This window comes from Lotus japonicus, chromosome 5 (assembly GCF_012489685.1).
Source record: "Lotus japonicus ecotype B-129 chromosome 5, LjGifu_v1.2".
In the NCBI taxonomy this organism is placed as follows: Eukaryota; Viridiplantae; Streptophyta; class Magnoliopsida; order Fabales; family Fabaceae; genus Lotus; species Lotus japonicus.
In genome coordinates, this window is record NC_080045.1 from 64,908,582 (window position 1) to 64,926,786 (window position 18,205).

The 18,205-nt window shown below is 34.9% G+C and overlaps 3 protein-coding genes across 3 annotated transcripts; 1 reads left to right on the forward strand and 2 right to left on the reverse strand.

Moving 5' to 3' along the window:
* Window positions 1-3,415: 3,415 nt before the first annotated feature.
* On the reverse strand, window positions 3,416-5,627 carry LOC130720505 (F-box/kelch-repeat protein At3g06240-like). Its single transcript, XM_057571153.1, has 3 exons — window positions 5,429-5,627; window positions 5,140-5,209; window positions 3,416-4,675 (listed from the first exon to the last, which is right to left on the reverse strand). Exon 3 carries the CDS (start codon window positions 4,672-4,674, stop codon window positions 3,610-3,612), a length of 1,065 nt encoding a protein of 354 aa, XP_057427136.1. The 5' UTR covers window position 4,675; window positions 5,140-5,209; window positions 5,429-5,627; the 3' UTR covers window positions 3,416-3,609.
* A 1,697-nt stretch (window positions 5,628-7,324) lies between these two features.
* On the reverse strand, window positions 7,325-8,191 carry LOC130720506 (uncharacterized). Its single transcript, XM_057571154.1, has one exon. The coding sequence runs from the start codon at window positions 8,051-8,053 to the stop codon at window positions 7,517-7,519; it is 537 nt and encodes a 178-aa protein (XP_057427137.1). The 5' UTR covers window positions 8,054-8,191; the 3' UTR covers window positions 7,325-7,516.
* Window positions 8,192-10,378: 2,187 nt separating this feature from the next.
* Window positions 10,379-17,741, forward strand: LOC130720157 (uncharacterized). The gene is made up of 13 exons (XM_057570771.1): window positions 10,379-10,698; window positions 11,614-11,723; window positions 11,818-11,928; window positions 12,613-12,670; window positions 13,520-13,609; window positions 14,447-14,541; window positions 14,732-14,785; window positions 15,046-15,183; window positions 15,348-15,405; window positions 15,543-15,657; window positions 16,598-16,667; window positions 17,105-17,176; window positions 17,304-17,741. The coding sequence occupies exons 1-13, from the start codon at window positions 10,521-10,523 to the stop codon at window positions 17,418-17,420; spliced, it is 1,266 nt and encodes a 421-aa protein (XP_057426754.1). The 5' UTR covers window positions 10,379-10,520; the 3' UTR covers window positions 17,421-17,741.
* The last annotated feature ends 464 nt before the right edge of the window (window positions 17,742-18,205 follow it).

Genomic DNA, 18,205 nt, shown 5'->3' on the forward strand with positions numbered 1-18,205 from the left:
ATTAAGGTTAAAAATCATGGAATATAAGCATCATTTATTTCACATGGTGTTTACCGTTTCTACTTCCTATGCAATCTGAAGGGAGAGGAGTATGGATTGGATTCAATGAGGGGAGATAGTGAGAGAGAAAATAAAAGGAGTTGTTATTTTTGAAAACAGAAAAGAAAAGTTATTTTGTTTTGAAAATAAAAACAGAGTAATTATTTTTTGAAACTAAAAATAGAGTAATTATTGATTTCAAATAATGTTGCATGTGGTTGGTATTTAAAAACAGATACCGTATTAATGATTTCAAATAAATAAATAAATAAAGATTTTAAATAATAATTTATATTTAGTTAATATCTATTATGTTTTTATTTGAAAAAAGTTATAATAAAATATGAGATATTGTAAAAATGTATAAATATTGTAAAAATTTATAAGTGTATGCAATCAATTGGTATTCATAATTGAGGGAAATTTTCAAAAAAAGGAATTGCAATCGGTTGGTATCCATAAGAATTGATTGATAAAAATAATTTAAAAATTGTGGAATATGCCTCATGTACCGTTCCTATCTGAATGGAGATGAGTAGGAATTTAATGAGGGGAGATAGAAGGAGAGAGAGTTGGTGGGAGAAAGAAGAGGGGGAAAGAAATCAGAGGACGGAGAGAGAGAAAAAAGAGGAATGAGAGTTAATTGCACGTATATAGATATATATTGGAAAGAGAAAAGAAATGGAAGGAGAGTTAATTGCACATAGAAAACATATAGTATTAAACACTCAGAATAAATAGTTGAGAAGACCGAGTAAATGAGAGAGAGAAAAAAGGATGGAGATAGTGAGGGAAGAGAGATAAAATGGAGAAATCCATTCAAAGGAGGCTAAGTAATTTAAAAAATTTCGAATATTAATGAAAAATGGTCTAGATACATTATATGTTTTTCAACAACATGAGAAAAGGGAGTAAAAAGAGAGATAAAATGAATGGAAATTAGTGATAATTGTATATTGAAATTTGTCCATCATTAAACACTTATAATAATGTTGTGCTTTGGTCGAGATAATGAGTTAGGATCAAATTAATGCAGATAGTGGGATATGATGGAGAATGAAGGATGGAAGAATAAAAATGAATATAATAATCCTCAAGGGACACGTGTCGAGTTGTGGTGCGAAGGGGAGGGAATAAAATATTGTAAAATATTCTGGAGCTGAGGTTTTTGATAATGGCATGCTTAGAATGTTACTGCTTTAATATATATATTGATTGATATTGATGATTGATATTGATATTGATATTGATATCTTTCATAGATAGCGCAAGGGATAAAGGTAGTATATACAACTTGCATTTACTTATAACGTGCAACATGTTTCTGTTTTTAGATATCAATTTTTTAAATATTTAAAAACATATCATTCAAACTATTTTCTTCCTTGAAAAACTGTTTTTAAAATTTGTTTATGAAAACTAAAACTGCAATTAAACACTCTATGTATTCAATAACATACACAACATGGTGCCACCAACATTAATAGAAAAAGAACCAACACTAGGCTTTTTGCATTTAAAAAAACAACTTATTGACTAAAGATTGTGAAAGCAGCTAGCTAGATGAGATTGACTTTTGTACTAAGGAATAAAAAGACTCTTAATAAAAAATCTCAAACATGAAGATACTCAAAACTATCCAAGGGTGGAAAAACAAGAAATACCCACCGTTAATTTCATTTTCTGCCCCGTAAAATAATGACAACACAACGTAATTAAGAGGTTAATATCATTGCCAAAGAAGTCTTTTGGAGCAAAATTTTAGTACTCTATGAGGTCTTGAAAACTCAATAGTTATCCTCTCTTTTTTAAGTTTTAGAAAAAAAATTAAAATTGAGAAAAACTTAATTTGTATGTCAAATGTCATGTTTAATCAAATAGTGTAATCCAACATTATTGATTATACACAACCCATAATCTCTGTGGACTGTGATAACCAAAAACTGCTATAATCTGTGGTTAGAAGGAGTGCTTCTTCTTGTTGTGTATAATCAATAATGTTGGGTTTGCTAAAAGAAAATTTACTTTTGTCGATAAGCTGAGCCTAAACAAAAATGTAACCTCTTAAAGATGCACCATAAAGATTGCAAGTAATAAACTCCCACATCCACAAGGAGGATGATCTAAACAACCAATCCCCAACTCAAACCCAAGGAGCTAGTTCCATATTGCATATATAGAACAAACTTGAATTTTGTAGTTTTTCATTTGCATTAACTTACCTATTTGGGGAGCCAACTTCACCAAACAGTGGATTTTTCATAACAGAACTAGATTGCCTCATGCAGAGGTTATCTCAACTTAAAAAACAATAGAAATAAAATTCCAATAAAAAGGGGTAGGAAAGGAATATTGTTCGCCTCTCAAATTTTACCTCGATCGTACACAATATAATAACATAGAACGCATAAAGTCATGAGATAGAGATTAATATATTAAGTAGCAAGACAACTTTTATTATAGATTATTATATTTCTTATGCTTCATATATAGGCATAAGCTAGGTTTAATACATGGAGCAAAATGGTGCTAACTACTTCTTTTCCTTTTGCTCAGCATGCAAACCAGCAAAGTAGCCCTGAGGGTTTTTCTCAAACTGGTCCCTTGAAATGTATGATCCATCTCCACCGGGAGCTTTCATTGCTGCACCATCAGAACCGTTGCCTACACTCTCTTTCGGCTTGGCAATGTTGCCTTCACCTTTGCCAACACTTCCACTAGCTTTGCCATCCATGATTCAATTCAACAGCACTCACAACTTACAAGGTGCAAAGAAGTAGTAATGCTTAAAAGGCTTAATTTCAAACTAAGATGTTGTGACTCAAAGCTTGGGTTGGCTGGAAATTTATAGAGGAGAAGCTCTTCTCAATTTATGCGCGAATTTAAAATTTTCATATTTTCCAAAGCATTCATATATAGATTAACGCGTAAGTCAAGGATAAATCTTAAATGCATTTGACTTATGCTAAATTGCTTCAATTTTCAAGGCCTCTCTCTCAGTTTCCATGCACCCCCTCAGTTCTTACTTCTTATATTTACCAGGCCACATGTGTAACTCGTGGGTGTTTTATGCATGCATAGAGCATAGTTGAACTCTCTTAAGTCAGAACATGAAAAATATTGATATCTCATGAGATAGTTAAAATTGCTCTGTTCTGTATTGGAGTTTCTTTTTGCTTTTGAAAAATTATTTACCATGTTAATCCTGATTGGAGTTTCATATTTTGAGTGGAAGGAAACAATTTACTACAAACATTAACACACTAGAAACATCAGGGTGATTTTCCAAAAAAAAATAAGCATCATGGTGAACTGCACGCAATAAAAAGAAGAAAATAACAATGAAGTACACAAAGAAAAAAGAATAACAATGAAGTAAAACAAAGATGCTAGATTCATGAACTAACTCCCATTAAGCATTTTCTAACCAGTGTCCTCAAATCATAATTTCTTACCAACTATAATTCTGTTTCCATGCAGTTCATTGTTCACAGTCCAGTACATCATAATGTGACAATATTTCACAATACAAAAAATATCATTCTCATTGTAATTCTCATTCATCTTTTTTCAGCTTTGCTCATCGACACCCGGGAGTGAAAGCATCGACTCTATATAGATGGGCACCCGGGATTCTAGATAACCACGATATTCGCAATGCTCTAGTTGTTCTCCATTATCAGTATACTTCACCAGTTTAGTGAAACCATCCATAACAATATCCCCACCTTTTGTAGAGCATACAGGGCAAATGCCACTCAAAGATAGAACAATGGTCTTGGTCCAAGAAGACTGTGCTTTGTAATTATCCATAACAAATATTTCAAATTTATCCCTCCTCTTAACCGATAGACTCAAAAATCTTCCATACACCCACAAATTACAAGATGAAAGACGACGGGCAAGATCAACTGGGTCTGGGTGCGGTATCTCTAAAATTCTCTTTTCCATCAAATCAAAGACAATAATAACATCCATTGATTTATCATGGTCATAAGCCACCCAGTGAATGGCCTCGTTGAAGAGCAACCCGGGTCTTCGATCACTACAAGCGAGGTTCAAGGGACGTGAATTGATACCTTCAATACATTTCCACATATTAGCTCTCATTGAGAAAAACTGCACAGGTACTAAACGTCTAAGTGGGGCGAGTGTTGTGGGCACTTGAACCACCAAGTAGTCATCTTCTGATGAATCATACCCAAAACCATATATATTACAATGAAGGTTGCGGTCAAAAGGAGATGTAGGTACTCGTTTGTGGACATGTGTGGATGGATTCCACAACCATATATGGCTGATCCGATTTGCCATAGATTCCAATAGCAGAAAGCCTCTACACGAGCCTACAATTCGAATATAAGAGTACGTAGACAAAAAGTCAACATTGATTGGTTCAGAAATAGGATTAGAGTGAAGCCATCCATCTAAGTCCATGGTTTGAATACCAAGCTTGGTATTGAACACAAGTCTAGGAGTAGCAAGTTCATAATGTGATTTTGCAAAATGGGGATCCGATATGAGAGACCGCCAAAACTTGCACACAGCCTTGACGCGTAAAAGAGACTTTACCGGCAACCTCAACAGGATTCTAGTTATCAAATCTTGAGGCAGATGGTGGATTTGAGTCTCCATTCTAGAGAAAATAAGGAAATATAGAAACAGAAAGTGAGATAGAGAAAGCAACAATGAATATTAGGGTTTGGTTATGATTAAGATAAATAATAAATTGTGATTATCATTCATCACTATGAATTCAATTAGAAATTCATACTAAATTTCTAATCATGCTCACCACAGTAGCTTACAGCAAGCAGCCAAACCAAAGTATATTCAAAATCAATGATGATTTGACAAAATGTAGAAACAGAAAGTGATAACAATGCCATGGGAAAATTGACAAAATGTAGAAACAGAAAGTGAGATAGACAAGGCAAAAATGAATGGGGTTCGGTTATGATTGAGATAAATTGTGATTATGATCACTATGAATTCAATCAGAAACTCATTCTAATCATATGCTCATCACAGTATCTAACAGCAAGCAACCAAGTATTCAAAAATCAATAATGGAGATTGAAGGGAGTGTGTCGTCTTTACCTCGACGAGTCACTCGAACAGGATTGCAGTTATCAAATCTTGAGGCAGATGCTTGGTTTCAGAGTCCATTCTTGAGAAAATTAACAAAATGCAGAAACACAAAGTGAGATAGAGAAAGCAACGATTATTAGGGTTTGGTTATGATTAATAGAAATTGTGATTATCATTCATCAATATGAATTCAATCAGAAACTCATTCTAATCATATGCTCTTCACAGTATCTAACAGCAAGCAACCAGTATATTCAAAAATCAATAATGGAGATTGGAGGGAGTGTGTAGTCTTTACCTCGACGGAGCCGGTGAGCGCAAGCGACGGTGGAAGAGCGGACTACTTCAATCTCCTATCTCACACGAAGAAATGTTTTGGTTGTGGGTTATTACTTATTACCCCATGTTTGTTCTGTAATTGGCCCAGGGCCCAATTTATTACGAATGAACCAATCTTTCTTGACAAAAAAACTTATTTTCATTGTTTCATCAAAAAAGGAAAAAAAAAAAAAAACTTAATTTCCTTGACTGCTAATTTTAATAAAACAATAAAGAGATTATCATTCCAAACATTAGTTGTTAAAACTTCAAACCCATAAAATGCCTTTAGCCATTAAATCGGTTTCTTACAAAATTTCAAGATAAAATTGACTACATTAGATTCACAAAGTGAGTTACGTTAATATTTATCTGGATATCACTCATAACACATACTCCTTTCGTTCCTATTTAACTGTCAAAGAAGAGAAGAAACACACATATTAAGGAGTGCAATTAATTTTGTTATTTTTCATAAAAATATTATTTGATTTCTTATTTCACCCTTTAAAATATATATTATCTTTCCTCATTTATTGTTACTGCAAGGACATTTTTTGGAAAAACATCATTTAATGCTCTCTTGAAATTCTTTTTTTTTTTGTGCTTCAGAAATAAAAACAAAACAACAAACTACACTCCTAATCTATCCTTAAGGAGGATAGCCTCTAAATCCGGCAGCGGAGAGACCACCAAGTGAAGACCAGGATGTCTCAACGCCAACCCCTGTTTTGCTAACCAATCCGCTGCTGAGTTGCCCGCGCGGTTAATCCAAGAGAGACTAGTTCACCAACCTCTGTTAAGCAGTCCTTGAATCTCTTGAAGCAATATAGCTTGGCTGTGGAGGCTAATCTGATTCGAATTCTGCATAACCATGACTAATTCTTGAGAATCCACCTCACAAAGTACTCGGCGGAAACCTTGATCTCAAGCAATTCTCAACCCATCCCTTAGAGCCGTGGCTTCTGTTAGAAAGACAGAGTCTCTCTCTTGAAACTCTAAGTAGACAAATATATAGGAACAATTTTTTTTTCTTCAAAGTTGACAGTTAATAAGGAACGGAGGGAGCATGACCTTTAGCACCAAACTTTTTTTTTGTAAGGCCAAGCTTTCAACTTTAAATCTAGAATGTGGTTGTGTAACTCTTTTTTTTTTTGAAATTAAACATCAAATAGATTAAGGGCCAACTGGCAATAGGTTCGTTACATCAGAGTCAACCAACGGGACAGCGGCTACAGGAACCTCTTCAACCCACACCATATTGGCATAAGTTGACGCGTTCCTAGCCAAAAAATCAGCAACAATGTTTCCCGTGCGTCGAGCAAAATAAACAACAACAAAATCAAAAGCGGAAATTAACATACGACAGTCACTAATAATCGAACTCAGATACGACCGGCCATCCTCATGCGCGTGCCAAGAGTTAAACAGCTGCAGACAATCTGTCTCCAAAGAAATCCGGCGGAATCCCAAATCAATCGCCAACTGCATCGTCCACTCTAGCGAGAGACATTTCCCAACTATATAACTACACAACCGTCCAATATTACCAAAGCACATAAAATGGACTATTGGTTGTAAGTTGTAACACGCGTGCTCGCTTAACATCCTATTTTATTGCTTCTTCGCGATTCATTAGAAACACGGGCAAACCAAGTCCACATTGATCAAGTCACAAATGTCAAGCAAAAAAGAACAACTCGCATTATATATATATATTGTTCTACCTTTTTTCTAAGAAGCAAGAATCAAACTAATGACTTATGAATTTTGTACAGATTTGTAACTAGCCAGCAGCAACCACCTCAGATCATTAAGAATTTCAAATTGTTGTATGAATCAATTAACTCTCTCTCTAACTGCTGGGACAAACAAATTAATAACATGTTTGTATATATTGACTTCTCTTTGCAGAATCAATTACGACACTACTTACATAAACTTTTTAATATATTCAGACCTCAGAATCAATTCTATTGTAGAATGATTTTAAAAAGAATGCACTAACTAACTAGCTAATTCATTTCCATCTAGCACACTATAACCTATCTTCAAATTTTTTTTCCCTTCACCTTGCTGATCTACTTGTTTCTTCCTTTATAGTTTCCAAAACAGGCATCTTTGACCTACAATAACTCAACCGATACCGAAACCCAGAGTCAACTCCTTCCAAACTCAACCTCGGAACCTCGTCTTTGTCCTCACCTTCCTCCGCCGCAGCCTCACCCTGCTGCCACTCTCCGCCACCGTTCTCCGGCTGGACACGTGTCTTCCCAGCAGACAACCGTTTGGCGGCGGAATTAGCCGCCAAAAACAGCACCGCCACGTCAGCACCCGTGACGAAAGAGTTGACCCTCCTCATCGGAAAGAAGATGTACACGTTCCCAAACTCCAGCTCCTCGTCGGCGCCGAGAGCGGAGAATCTCCGACCAATCTGCAGCGACCGTGAATTCACAAGGAAATAAGTGGGGTGTTCCAGCATGAGCTCCGCCGCCTTCACGATCTCCCTGAACTGCTTCACCTCGCCGGAGGGGAAGACTACCCTCGTTGCCTTCGAGGTTCTCATCAGAGAAGGTGCTAAAGTGCATGAAACGTAGTTACCCATTACTTGAATCGATGAAAATATTGAAGCTAGAAAAAGTGAAGTTCTGAATAATATTTGTGATTGTGATGAATGAAGGTTTAGGTGTTGTTTGAGTAGGTGAATTTGAAGATGAGAGTGTGTATATATAGAAGAATGCTGAATTTTCTAATAGTCAATGAAGGAATGCATATTAAATAATTCAAGTGGCACGTTGTTGTGATGTGATCTATCATGTGCGCGTGTTTGTTCGTGTCAGTGTGAGATTTGTTGACCGGTGTCTGTGGTGTGTGTGACTGTGTAAAATATAATTGATGAGAATTGGGGAAAGCGCGTTTGGATTGGGAGAAAATGGTTAGAAGGTGCAAATAATTGATTTTAGTTTATGGTTGGCTGTCACGTAGGGCTGAAAATTCGTTGTAAAGGCAAACAAACGCGTGTAAGTTCCACTGCTGATTAATCTTTGCTGTTTCAAGCTCAACCTCTCCCTGTAAAGTAGTGGGAATTTTGCTAATGATTCATACTCTCTTTCATTTCATTTCTTTTGTTTATTTCGGATTTGAGTGACACTTGTGCTTGTGCATGTACTTAGTGTTTCTATCGACATAATTAATCAATATAATCAGTTGTTAAATATGGTAACAGTGGTTTGAAAGTAAGGATATGTGTTTACACTTGGAATACTTACCATTTAAATCCTGAAGTTTTTCACCTTATAATGAATTTTAAATTTAAATAATTATAATAAGAAAGATAAGCGAATACTCAAAACTTTCTTTTGAACTAGAAATCGGCATTCAAGCACCTTGTACTAAGTAATTGGTACATGATTCTTTTTCATTTTAATTTTAATGTGCAACATCTGTGATAAACTATAAAAAAACTGTTTTTTTCTATAATGAGTTCTGCAGCCATGATATCATCAAATCGATCCTTAGACCTCAGTCAACTCCATCCCTTCATTAATGATGTAGATTAAATGAAAGTTATTTCCGACCCTATTTGATCTCTTTTAATCATTCTTTGATAAATGACTCAAATATCCTTGAATCTTTAGAAGGGAGTTGAGTCAAGTTAGTACACTCTAGGGCAGTCGATTTCTCCATTAGTTGAGAGTGCACATTTTTAGCCACTTTGCTAACATACTCGACTTTTGGGAGCTTCAATTGGCAGCGACTCCTAAACTTTTCCAAGTAGTCGATAACCGATTTATCTACCCTTTGTCTAATTGACATTAGACTGATAACCCAAATGTTATGATATGACATGTAGAACCTCTCATGGAAGCTTCTTTCCATTCTAGCAAAAAGTTATCATAAATTGCGTGGCTGTGAAGAATTGGAGCTTATAGGACCTGTTCTGGTTGGCTTCTATACATAAAGTCGTGAATAGAGACACACATGTTTTATTGTTGATTTGTCGTCTTCGCCTAAGAACAATCATGTCAACCAAATCATGATACAACTTCTGATAGATTGGTATATCGAATGACCATAGTTGAACGCCAAATGTCACTTGATAGAACCGAGAATCATGTTTGGATCGATTATTTTGGTTCACAGGCAAAGTCTTGAGCATTAGGTATTTTGTTCATCATGACAACTGTTTGCATTTTTCAGACCTAGGGTTTGGTATCGAGTATTTAGTGAGATTAGTTGTTCATAAAACAATTGTTTCGAAATACCTCACAAGTATGATTGTTATAGGTATCCATGGTTGAGTAGAGTCTCTAACACATGGTGAAATAATTGCCCAAACAACCTCAACCCTTATAGGCATTACAAAACTTCCTCTAGTGGGCAATGCATTATGAGGAGTCTAGCTCGGCTATGAGAACTGGACCACATTGTAAAGGGAGGCCTATCTTTGATTATTTGCCCCAAAATCTCTTTCATGTGTAAAACTTATTGCTCAATTTGGTAGCAATTAACTATTTAACTCACGTCGGCTCACTTTTTTATCAACACAAGCATTTTTAATTGTGACAAAATTGTTAATATTTTAATGTCAGCAAACAACTATATATCATGATAAAAATAGAAAAAATGATCTCAACAATTCAAATGAGAACATTTAAAAATAGGTATCGATCGCAGTGGTAAAAACTAAAGAGTAGTTGATTAAAGAAAAAAAACTAAAGAGTAGTTTGACTCTAGTTTAAGAGTCCAATTTATAGGATACACACTATTAGAAAAAACTTAGGCCTTTATTACATTTAGATCAGAATTACGAAAGCAACTATTAAAAATACATGTAACCTACCATTTCAAAATAAAAAATACCGTGATGTGAGTATTTTCGGTTCGAACAAGATTAAGTAAGAAAAATATATTGGTAAACAAGCTGAAAAAAAAAAATCAAGGGATTACAGGGGAAACCCACGCTACTGGCACATTCGCACTCCATCTCTATCACCTCACTCACTGTCGTGATCATCACCAAATTCAAAACCCAGCGAGCGAGCGAGCTCATTCAGTTGAGTCGAGTAGCGATGAGCAATCGAGGTGAAGAAGAAGAAGAAGAAGAAGCATTATCGAGAAGCGCAAGAGCTGCAGAAGATCTCTACCACCTTCGAGACACTTTTTTCCCACCCAACCCTCATGACAGAATCTCGTCGTTGCAGCACCATTCCGATCTCGCTCTCAATCTCCTCGATTCCATTCCTCCAGGTCACTCACTCACTCAATTCTAATCAATCAACGCTAGCGTTTTACTACAGCATTTGAAATTTCAGCTTTAACGTGCTTTGCTAGTTTACGAAATTGTTCCCCCTTTTGGGGTGTTTGTTTGTGTATGATTACTACAATACTTGAAAAAATTGAATGTGTAGCATTGGAAGTGTGATAAGCTAGATTACCCCCTAATGAATGTGTGAAAGGGTTTTGACTTTTGAAACTTGCTAGGTTTTACACACCAGAAAAGAGGAGCATGATTAGGTTTTCAAATTAAGTAATGATTCGTGAGGCGTTTTATGGTTGTACAGTTAGTTGTTGCATTGGATCAATTTTGGGGGAGGGGGAGAGCCCTAATCCGTAATTCGAATTCAGTTGCTATTTTGTATATGGCTGAGTTCACTCAAATTACGGATGGAGCGGTTATTTCTAAAGAAAGGTTGCTACATTGGGATAGGAAAATCCAAGGTGGTGGAAGCCCAAGTGGTTGATGGTGTCTTAACATAAATTCAACAAGTTGAGATTGACCAGCCTCAAAAGAATGGAAAATAAGAAATCGAGATGCAAGTAACTAGGTAGAGGATTAGTGGGGGGTGTTTCCAAATATTTATATAGCGATGTTTTATAGTGTATGAAAAACTAGTTGCTAGTGACATGATATAAACCTTGATATGCTTGCTGAGAAACTGCTGTTATTATTATTTACATTTTAATGTAAACAATTTTGTTTTCATGTTGCTTTTCCTCATTGAGCTGCCTCCGACTCACAGTTACTTAGAATGGCATCTAACACTTTTTTGACCACAAAATGAGCAAATATTTGATAAATGGCTCTTGGAATTTAAAATGTATTCCCATATATCCCATTTGTTTCAATGAAGTTTGTCATTAAAATTTTGTATCCTTTGCCAGAACAAAGAAAATCACCGATGCAACGTGCAACATTTGAATATCTTAGAGGGAAGGTGTTGGATGTATTTCCTGACTACAGGAAAGACGCTGAGGATCACCTATCGAAAGCTGTAAGCAAGATTGAAGTTGTTAGTTTCTGTGATTTAGTGTGCCTTTCTATTGATGATTAAGTGGTTGATTGTAGTTGGCTCTTCTATGGTCCAGGTTAAGTTAAATCCATCTCTTGCAGATGCTTGGCTATGTTTAGGTAACTGCATATGGAAGAAGGGAGATTTGCCTGCTGCAAAAAACTGCCTCAGTCTTGCATTGAACAAGGTTAGAATTGATAGTATATTTTTGTGAAAGATACTTGATGGTATCCCAGAGGATGATGCATTGGTGTACAAACCAGCCAAGCCAAACAGCTGGGTAACTGCCTGATGGCATGTCACTATTAATTAGTTGCAGAACTGCTGAATGCAGTCAGTTATGATTACAAATTAACTACTGTCAGTTGTTTATTTGGAGTCAATGTGATAGTAGGGTGTGTAATAATATATGCAACGTTGTTATTATGTATTGTGGACAGAGAATAGTCTGCAGGAAACTTTGGTCTCTGGGACAGCAAGGATATTTCTGTATAGTGTGTGATTTCTGTCAGTAATATAATTATTTTGTTTATCTTTGGTTAGCAATTCTATAGAGCATCAAAGTTTCAAACACATACAGAATCAGGGGTTAGTTGAAATTTGTATAACGGGTTATTGATGAGGAATTTGGGTAGATTCCATGAGGTTCTAGGTGATGAAAGTTCAGAGGTTGTAATTAAATGTTGGATATAATTTGGGGAAAATATATTTATTGCTGACGTTAAATATTTTCAATATTTTGACACATAGTGAAAATCTACTTGAGGCAATTACCTTCTTTTCCTGAGTTTCAGTTTCACTTTGCTCTGGTTGAGGTTCTGTCGTTTGTTGTGAACTGATGAGTGATGATATATATTGGTTATTTATGCAGGGTCCTAACAAAAAGATTCTTTGTCAATTATCAATGCTTAAAAGAAAAATGTCTCAAGGTAAGGGATTCACTTTTGCTTTTTTATTTGTTTAAAGATCTATTGTTTTTCATTGTTCTTAATTTCCTTAGGCATTGTAACTTTGTTTTTGGGCACTTATCCATGTATATAACAAGCCTTTTCTTTCCACATTTGTCCTTTCTATGTTGATTTTGGGAATCTTTATGCTAAATGATCAGATGGTTTTGGTTTTTTAGAGTGGTTAATTCTTAGTGCATTCTTTATGATGTGGTACTAGCTAGTAGCTAGTGAAATTCTCCCTCATTCACAAGAGAAATTGTTATAAAGTCCTTCTCGAAAATTTAGAATCTGAGAAAGTTTCTTGTTTCTTCCCAGAGGAACAATATGTTTTGATTGCTTCAACATATACGAAACTGCTTTATTTGTAATCTCAAATGTGATAATTATGAGGTATTGACGCTTGGAGATATGGATTGCATTGCTACAAGAGGATTGAATTACACAAGTTGAATGACTGAACGAACATAAAAGTGAGATAGAAACTTTTGGTGTTGAGGTGCAGAATGTACTTGCAAGCAGTTGTTTTAGCTTGTTCTATAATGCTCTAAAATTTGACCATGCATACTACTAGTATGCATAAAAATGAAAATCTGGGAAGCAAAGTGTGATGACAGAGGGAAATGGAGCAGGTAATAATGGGTAAAATAAGGAAAGTGGAGAGAAAAGTAAATTGTAATAACTATTCATAATAGCTGTATATTCACGTTTATAAGGTTCTTAGAAAATGTCAATAGAATAGAGTCCATAGACTTTGTATTATCTGTAGGAAATTAGAAACAGAAAACTACCTAATAGTAGAGATTTATATTGTGCCTGCTATGAAATCAGGTGCGGAGAATCAGTCAGAACTTGTTGAAGAAAGCATTGAACATGCCAAGGAAGCAATCACTTTGGACGTCAAGGATGGGAACTCTTGGTGTAAGTTTTAAAATTAGTGATTACTATGATATGCCTAAAAAATGAATCGTGCTTGCTATTGGATAATATTTAGCATTTAATGAGGATGGTTGTTGTAAATTAGCTGGTAATTAGGCTGTACATTTAGATTTAGTTACTAATAACCTCTTGATTGCTCCTTGATTAATTGAAATTATACCATAAATAAGGGATTATGTGCAGCCTAGACACAAATTCTCTCAAACACTATTTTAACATCCCACTAGCCTGGACGTTATTATGTAAAGTTTATACCGCCTTGACGGCTTAATGCAATGAATGCAAGTTTTGTTTTGTAGAATACAAGAAAACTGTTTGTCAATATTTTAGTCAAATGACATGATAAATCATTTCAGATTTTTAGAGAATGATTTATCCAGACAGAAGGAATTTCAAATTCTGTGTTTTGAGTAAAAAATCATTTGAAAAAAGTACAATTTTGAAAATGCCTGTTTCAGGCTTTCGCTATCCAAACAAAGAACTTCATACTACTTACATATTTTATGTCCTCTTTAGAACTTCATTTACTTTTAAAGTTTCCTCATTGAAAGTTGAAACACACGTATTTATTTTCCTGAAATGAACAGTGTTGGTTGAAATTGAATATGAGAAGCTGTCCTACTTGTACATAATACTTTTAATGTTTGTCCTTGAAAATCGTTTTGTGACTAAAATATAATATCATATGTGAGAATTGAGAAAACAAATCAACATTTAAAATTTCATTCTCGTTTTTTATTTTCTGGAGTTAAATATTGTTTGTTTTAAAATAAAATGTGATATTTGTGTCTTTTTAACATCATCTTCTCTTTTTTACAGATAATCTTGGAAATGCATACCTTACAAGTTTTTTTGTCACTGGAGCTTGGGATCATGCCAAACTTTCACATTCTTTAAAAGCATATCAAAATGCTGTGAGTATAAACAGAAATGATTTAGAATTTAGCAGCAATAGTTTGCATATGGTAGAAACACATCTTCATTTTGGTTACTTTTATTATACTTGTTTCAACATGGAGATGGTTACTGTGTCTAATATTTATTGGTGAATAGGCTTATCATTTACACTTGCGGAAGACCTAATGTTTGGTTAATGTGTTCCAGGAGAAAGATGAAAGAATGAAGTCCAATCCTGACCTATATTTTAATTATGCCACCGTAAGTTGCATTTTGATCCTTATATTGTATGTCAATATGTTCAAGCCTTCATTAGAGAAGACTTTGGAGATTGTATTAGTTACCTTACTTTTCCCCCCCTATATATTTGGCGTCATATTTCACTGTTCTCACCCTGCAGGAAATAATAGGAAATAATGGTATCTAATCGTCAAAATCATATAGCAGTGCATGCTATACATATTAGGCATAATAGTATATTGGGCGGAGTCTTGCATGTTTGTCTAAATAGTTTGTTACAGGTTAACAAATATCTAGAGAACTATGAGAGGGCCCTTAGTGGATTTGAGGCTGCTGCTCTAAAGGATCCAGGTCTCAATGCTGCAGAGGAGGCTCAGAAGATAGTCAACTTACTTGACAAGGTGGACAATCTTTTGAGGGTAATGATATTTTCCCTTGGCTATGTAGTAGCAATCATATTTTTCAGTAGTTTGGTATCTTACATGGAGGGTTCTTTTAATGACAGATAGATAGTAAACGCAAGAAACATTAAAATCAACTCTGCCTCTCCCCCAAGTATCATCAGTATTTTTATTATGTGCAGGGACATGTAAGAGCTAAGAGAATAGCATCTTTGGTATCATCGTTGGCTGCTGTTAGTTGTAAGCTCCTTTTTTACCTATAGGTTTCAGTTCATGGACCATGCTAAATTTTGATGAGCTTGTGTGTATGAATCTTTATTTCTTTTTCCCCCAATACTAACATACTGACTAGATTCATTTCTACCTTCTGGTGTAAGTAAAATCGTCACACAAAGGAGTTACCATTGACCTTCTGTCAGAGGGTCTGAATAGAGCTCTAGCAGTAGAGGGGAAGGTGCTTTTCTTTGTTAGGAGTGAGAGTGTTGCTCCCCTGTAAGTCCTCTACCCCAGACAAGTGTTTTTTACTATTGATAATCTTTTACACAAGCAGTGATCCATTCTCCTGTATTTGTACTGGGCAGTTTTAGAAGTAATGGAGTGAGTTGATATCTATCAAATTGGTATATTGCATCCAGTGCATTAAATAATCCCTCATCAATATGCCTAAACTATGCCTTTTGCTATTTGAACTGTAAATGTCATTGCATTCTGTTGGATAACTTGTTTTGCATTATATGACTGGATTTTCTTTGCTCTTTTTGACCTTGCTGTTTTCCATGTGTATTGGGTTGGATGAAGGGAAATAATGTTTGGTTGGGAAATGGATCTTTTCAACTAAAACAACGGGCGGGCACTAGGGCCATAAATATTGTTTCAGAGGGGGCAAAAATGGTTAGTAAAACTATAAACAATTTAAACATATTGATTAAAATAAAGTTAAATGGAAAAATGTATTTATATTTCACAATGGATTTAATGCAACAAAGCAGAACCTTTACTGGTTACAGAGTTTGTCCTTCTTTGACTGGTTCTGTTCCTTTAACTTCACCAATGCATAATAAATTGGATTAAATAAGATCAATGCAGAAGAACATACTACATCCTTTAGCACCATGCAGTCATGCAGCAGTGACGGCAATATTCTTTCAATCTGATGATGGGGCCATTTTAGTGTTGGTTTTGTTATACATTGGATGCTGATAGGAATAACCACCTGAGATCATTGTACTCATAGTTCATTTTCCATAAATACTCCGCTGATTGTTCACAATAACAACTTTCAACCATGTTACAAGAAAATATCATTAATGTTTGTCTGCGTGTAATTTTTCACAGAAAAATGTGTTTCCATGACCTTTATGTTAGTATCTTGAGAATAGTTGCAATGTATGCAGAAATCGGATTCAGATGATTTGTTCTTCTCATTTTGCAGATACTATGTGCTTTGTGATTCAAATCAAACTTGCTTTGTTCTCTCAGTTTATGGTGTACGTTTTGATGTGGTAAGAACTGCTCCTGATGTTTTATGTCATCTTCTCTTCTACTGTCCCACACTCCCACTCATGTTTTTCGAAAGTTCAAATTCACCGGTCCTAGATATGTTAAGTATTACAAAATAGTTGCATGGTTCCTTCTTTCTCATCCCTAATAATACTTCTTTACATCAAAAATCAACGGGGAGAGTAGTAGTAGTCTATATGAAGGGATAAAAGAAATGACCATAATAGTTCTCATTTAGAGGTTGTCCAGCTGATATAGACCCCATCAAGTTGTTGTAGATAAATCATTCAAAACATTATATATTCTTCTCTCTCCATTTAAATGAGTGCTTTTTGCTGACTAGAAGTTTGATGTAGTTTGTTATTTTTCTCTTTTCTATTGTTATGGTTCATCCATTGAAGAATTATATTCTGGTGTTTATTGAGCTCTTGTTATCCAGATTAAAGAAGGAGATCAGCTAACATTGCTCGACCCTTTATTTCGGGATGTTGATTTGTCTTGGAAGGAGAAGGTACCCTTTCATCAAAGATATTTTGATTCAATGCAGTTATTAGCTAATTCCTCAACATATCTTTGTAGTAGAAGTAGAACTAGTCATTCTGATTAAGGGTTTACTTTGTTTTATGCATTAAAAATAGCATTATCAGTTCAAGTCTATACGCCTGGATTTCTATGAACAAGTGCTTGTTAATGGAAAAGCTCTGACTCCTCAACAAGCTATCCGTTCATCAATACTTGCACAACATAAACCTTGAACAGACCACTGCTAAATAGATTCGAGCTTTGCTTTTGGTTGTCTTTGGCTGTTGGATGCTGTATTGAGTTGGTAAATAGATTAGTTGTTACAGGTATACAGGTGAATTTCTTGCCCATGATATGGGTCACAATCAGGGAATAGTAAAATATGAGTTTTGCATTTGTTAAATATGATGGTTTTGCATTTGTTAAATATGATAGTTTCAAGGTTCTCATTTTATCTTTTTGGTGCTTCAATAGCATGTTTATGTAATGATCTAGTTTGTATGTTTGTATCAAAGATAAACTATAATCTTTGCTCATCATCCTTTTAAAATTCTTCCATTTCGTCAAGGAAAACAATGATATCTGCTTAATATTTTTTCAATTTTACTCAATATGCGAATTATCATATGTCTCGTCCATTAGGGGTTCAAAATCCATTAGAGGATCCTTGTGGCAGAGTTAGGGTACGCAGACTCAAGTAGATGCCTAAGCGGGACTAGTCTCACCTTTAGCAAAATTAATGATAATAAAATGAGAGAATACCTAAATTATTCGGATTTGCCAATACTAGGAATGATTTCATTGTTCTTTTTTGGAAGAAAAATAAAACTATTCAACGGTTCAATTTAAGTGATAAGTTATTTGGTAATAAAAAAAGTTTATGGAGAATTCGTTTGAAAAATTTGTAAATTGGGGGAACCAACAGAAAAAACCACAAATTTGTTAAAGGATAAAAATATATATTTAAATCCCACTATTTTCTTTGTTGAAGAGTTCTAAAGAGATCGGAGTGTTGTAC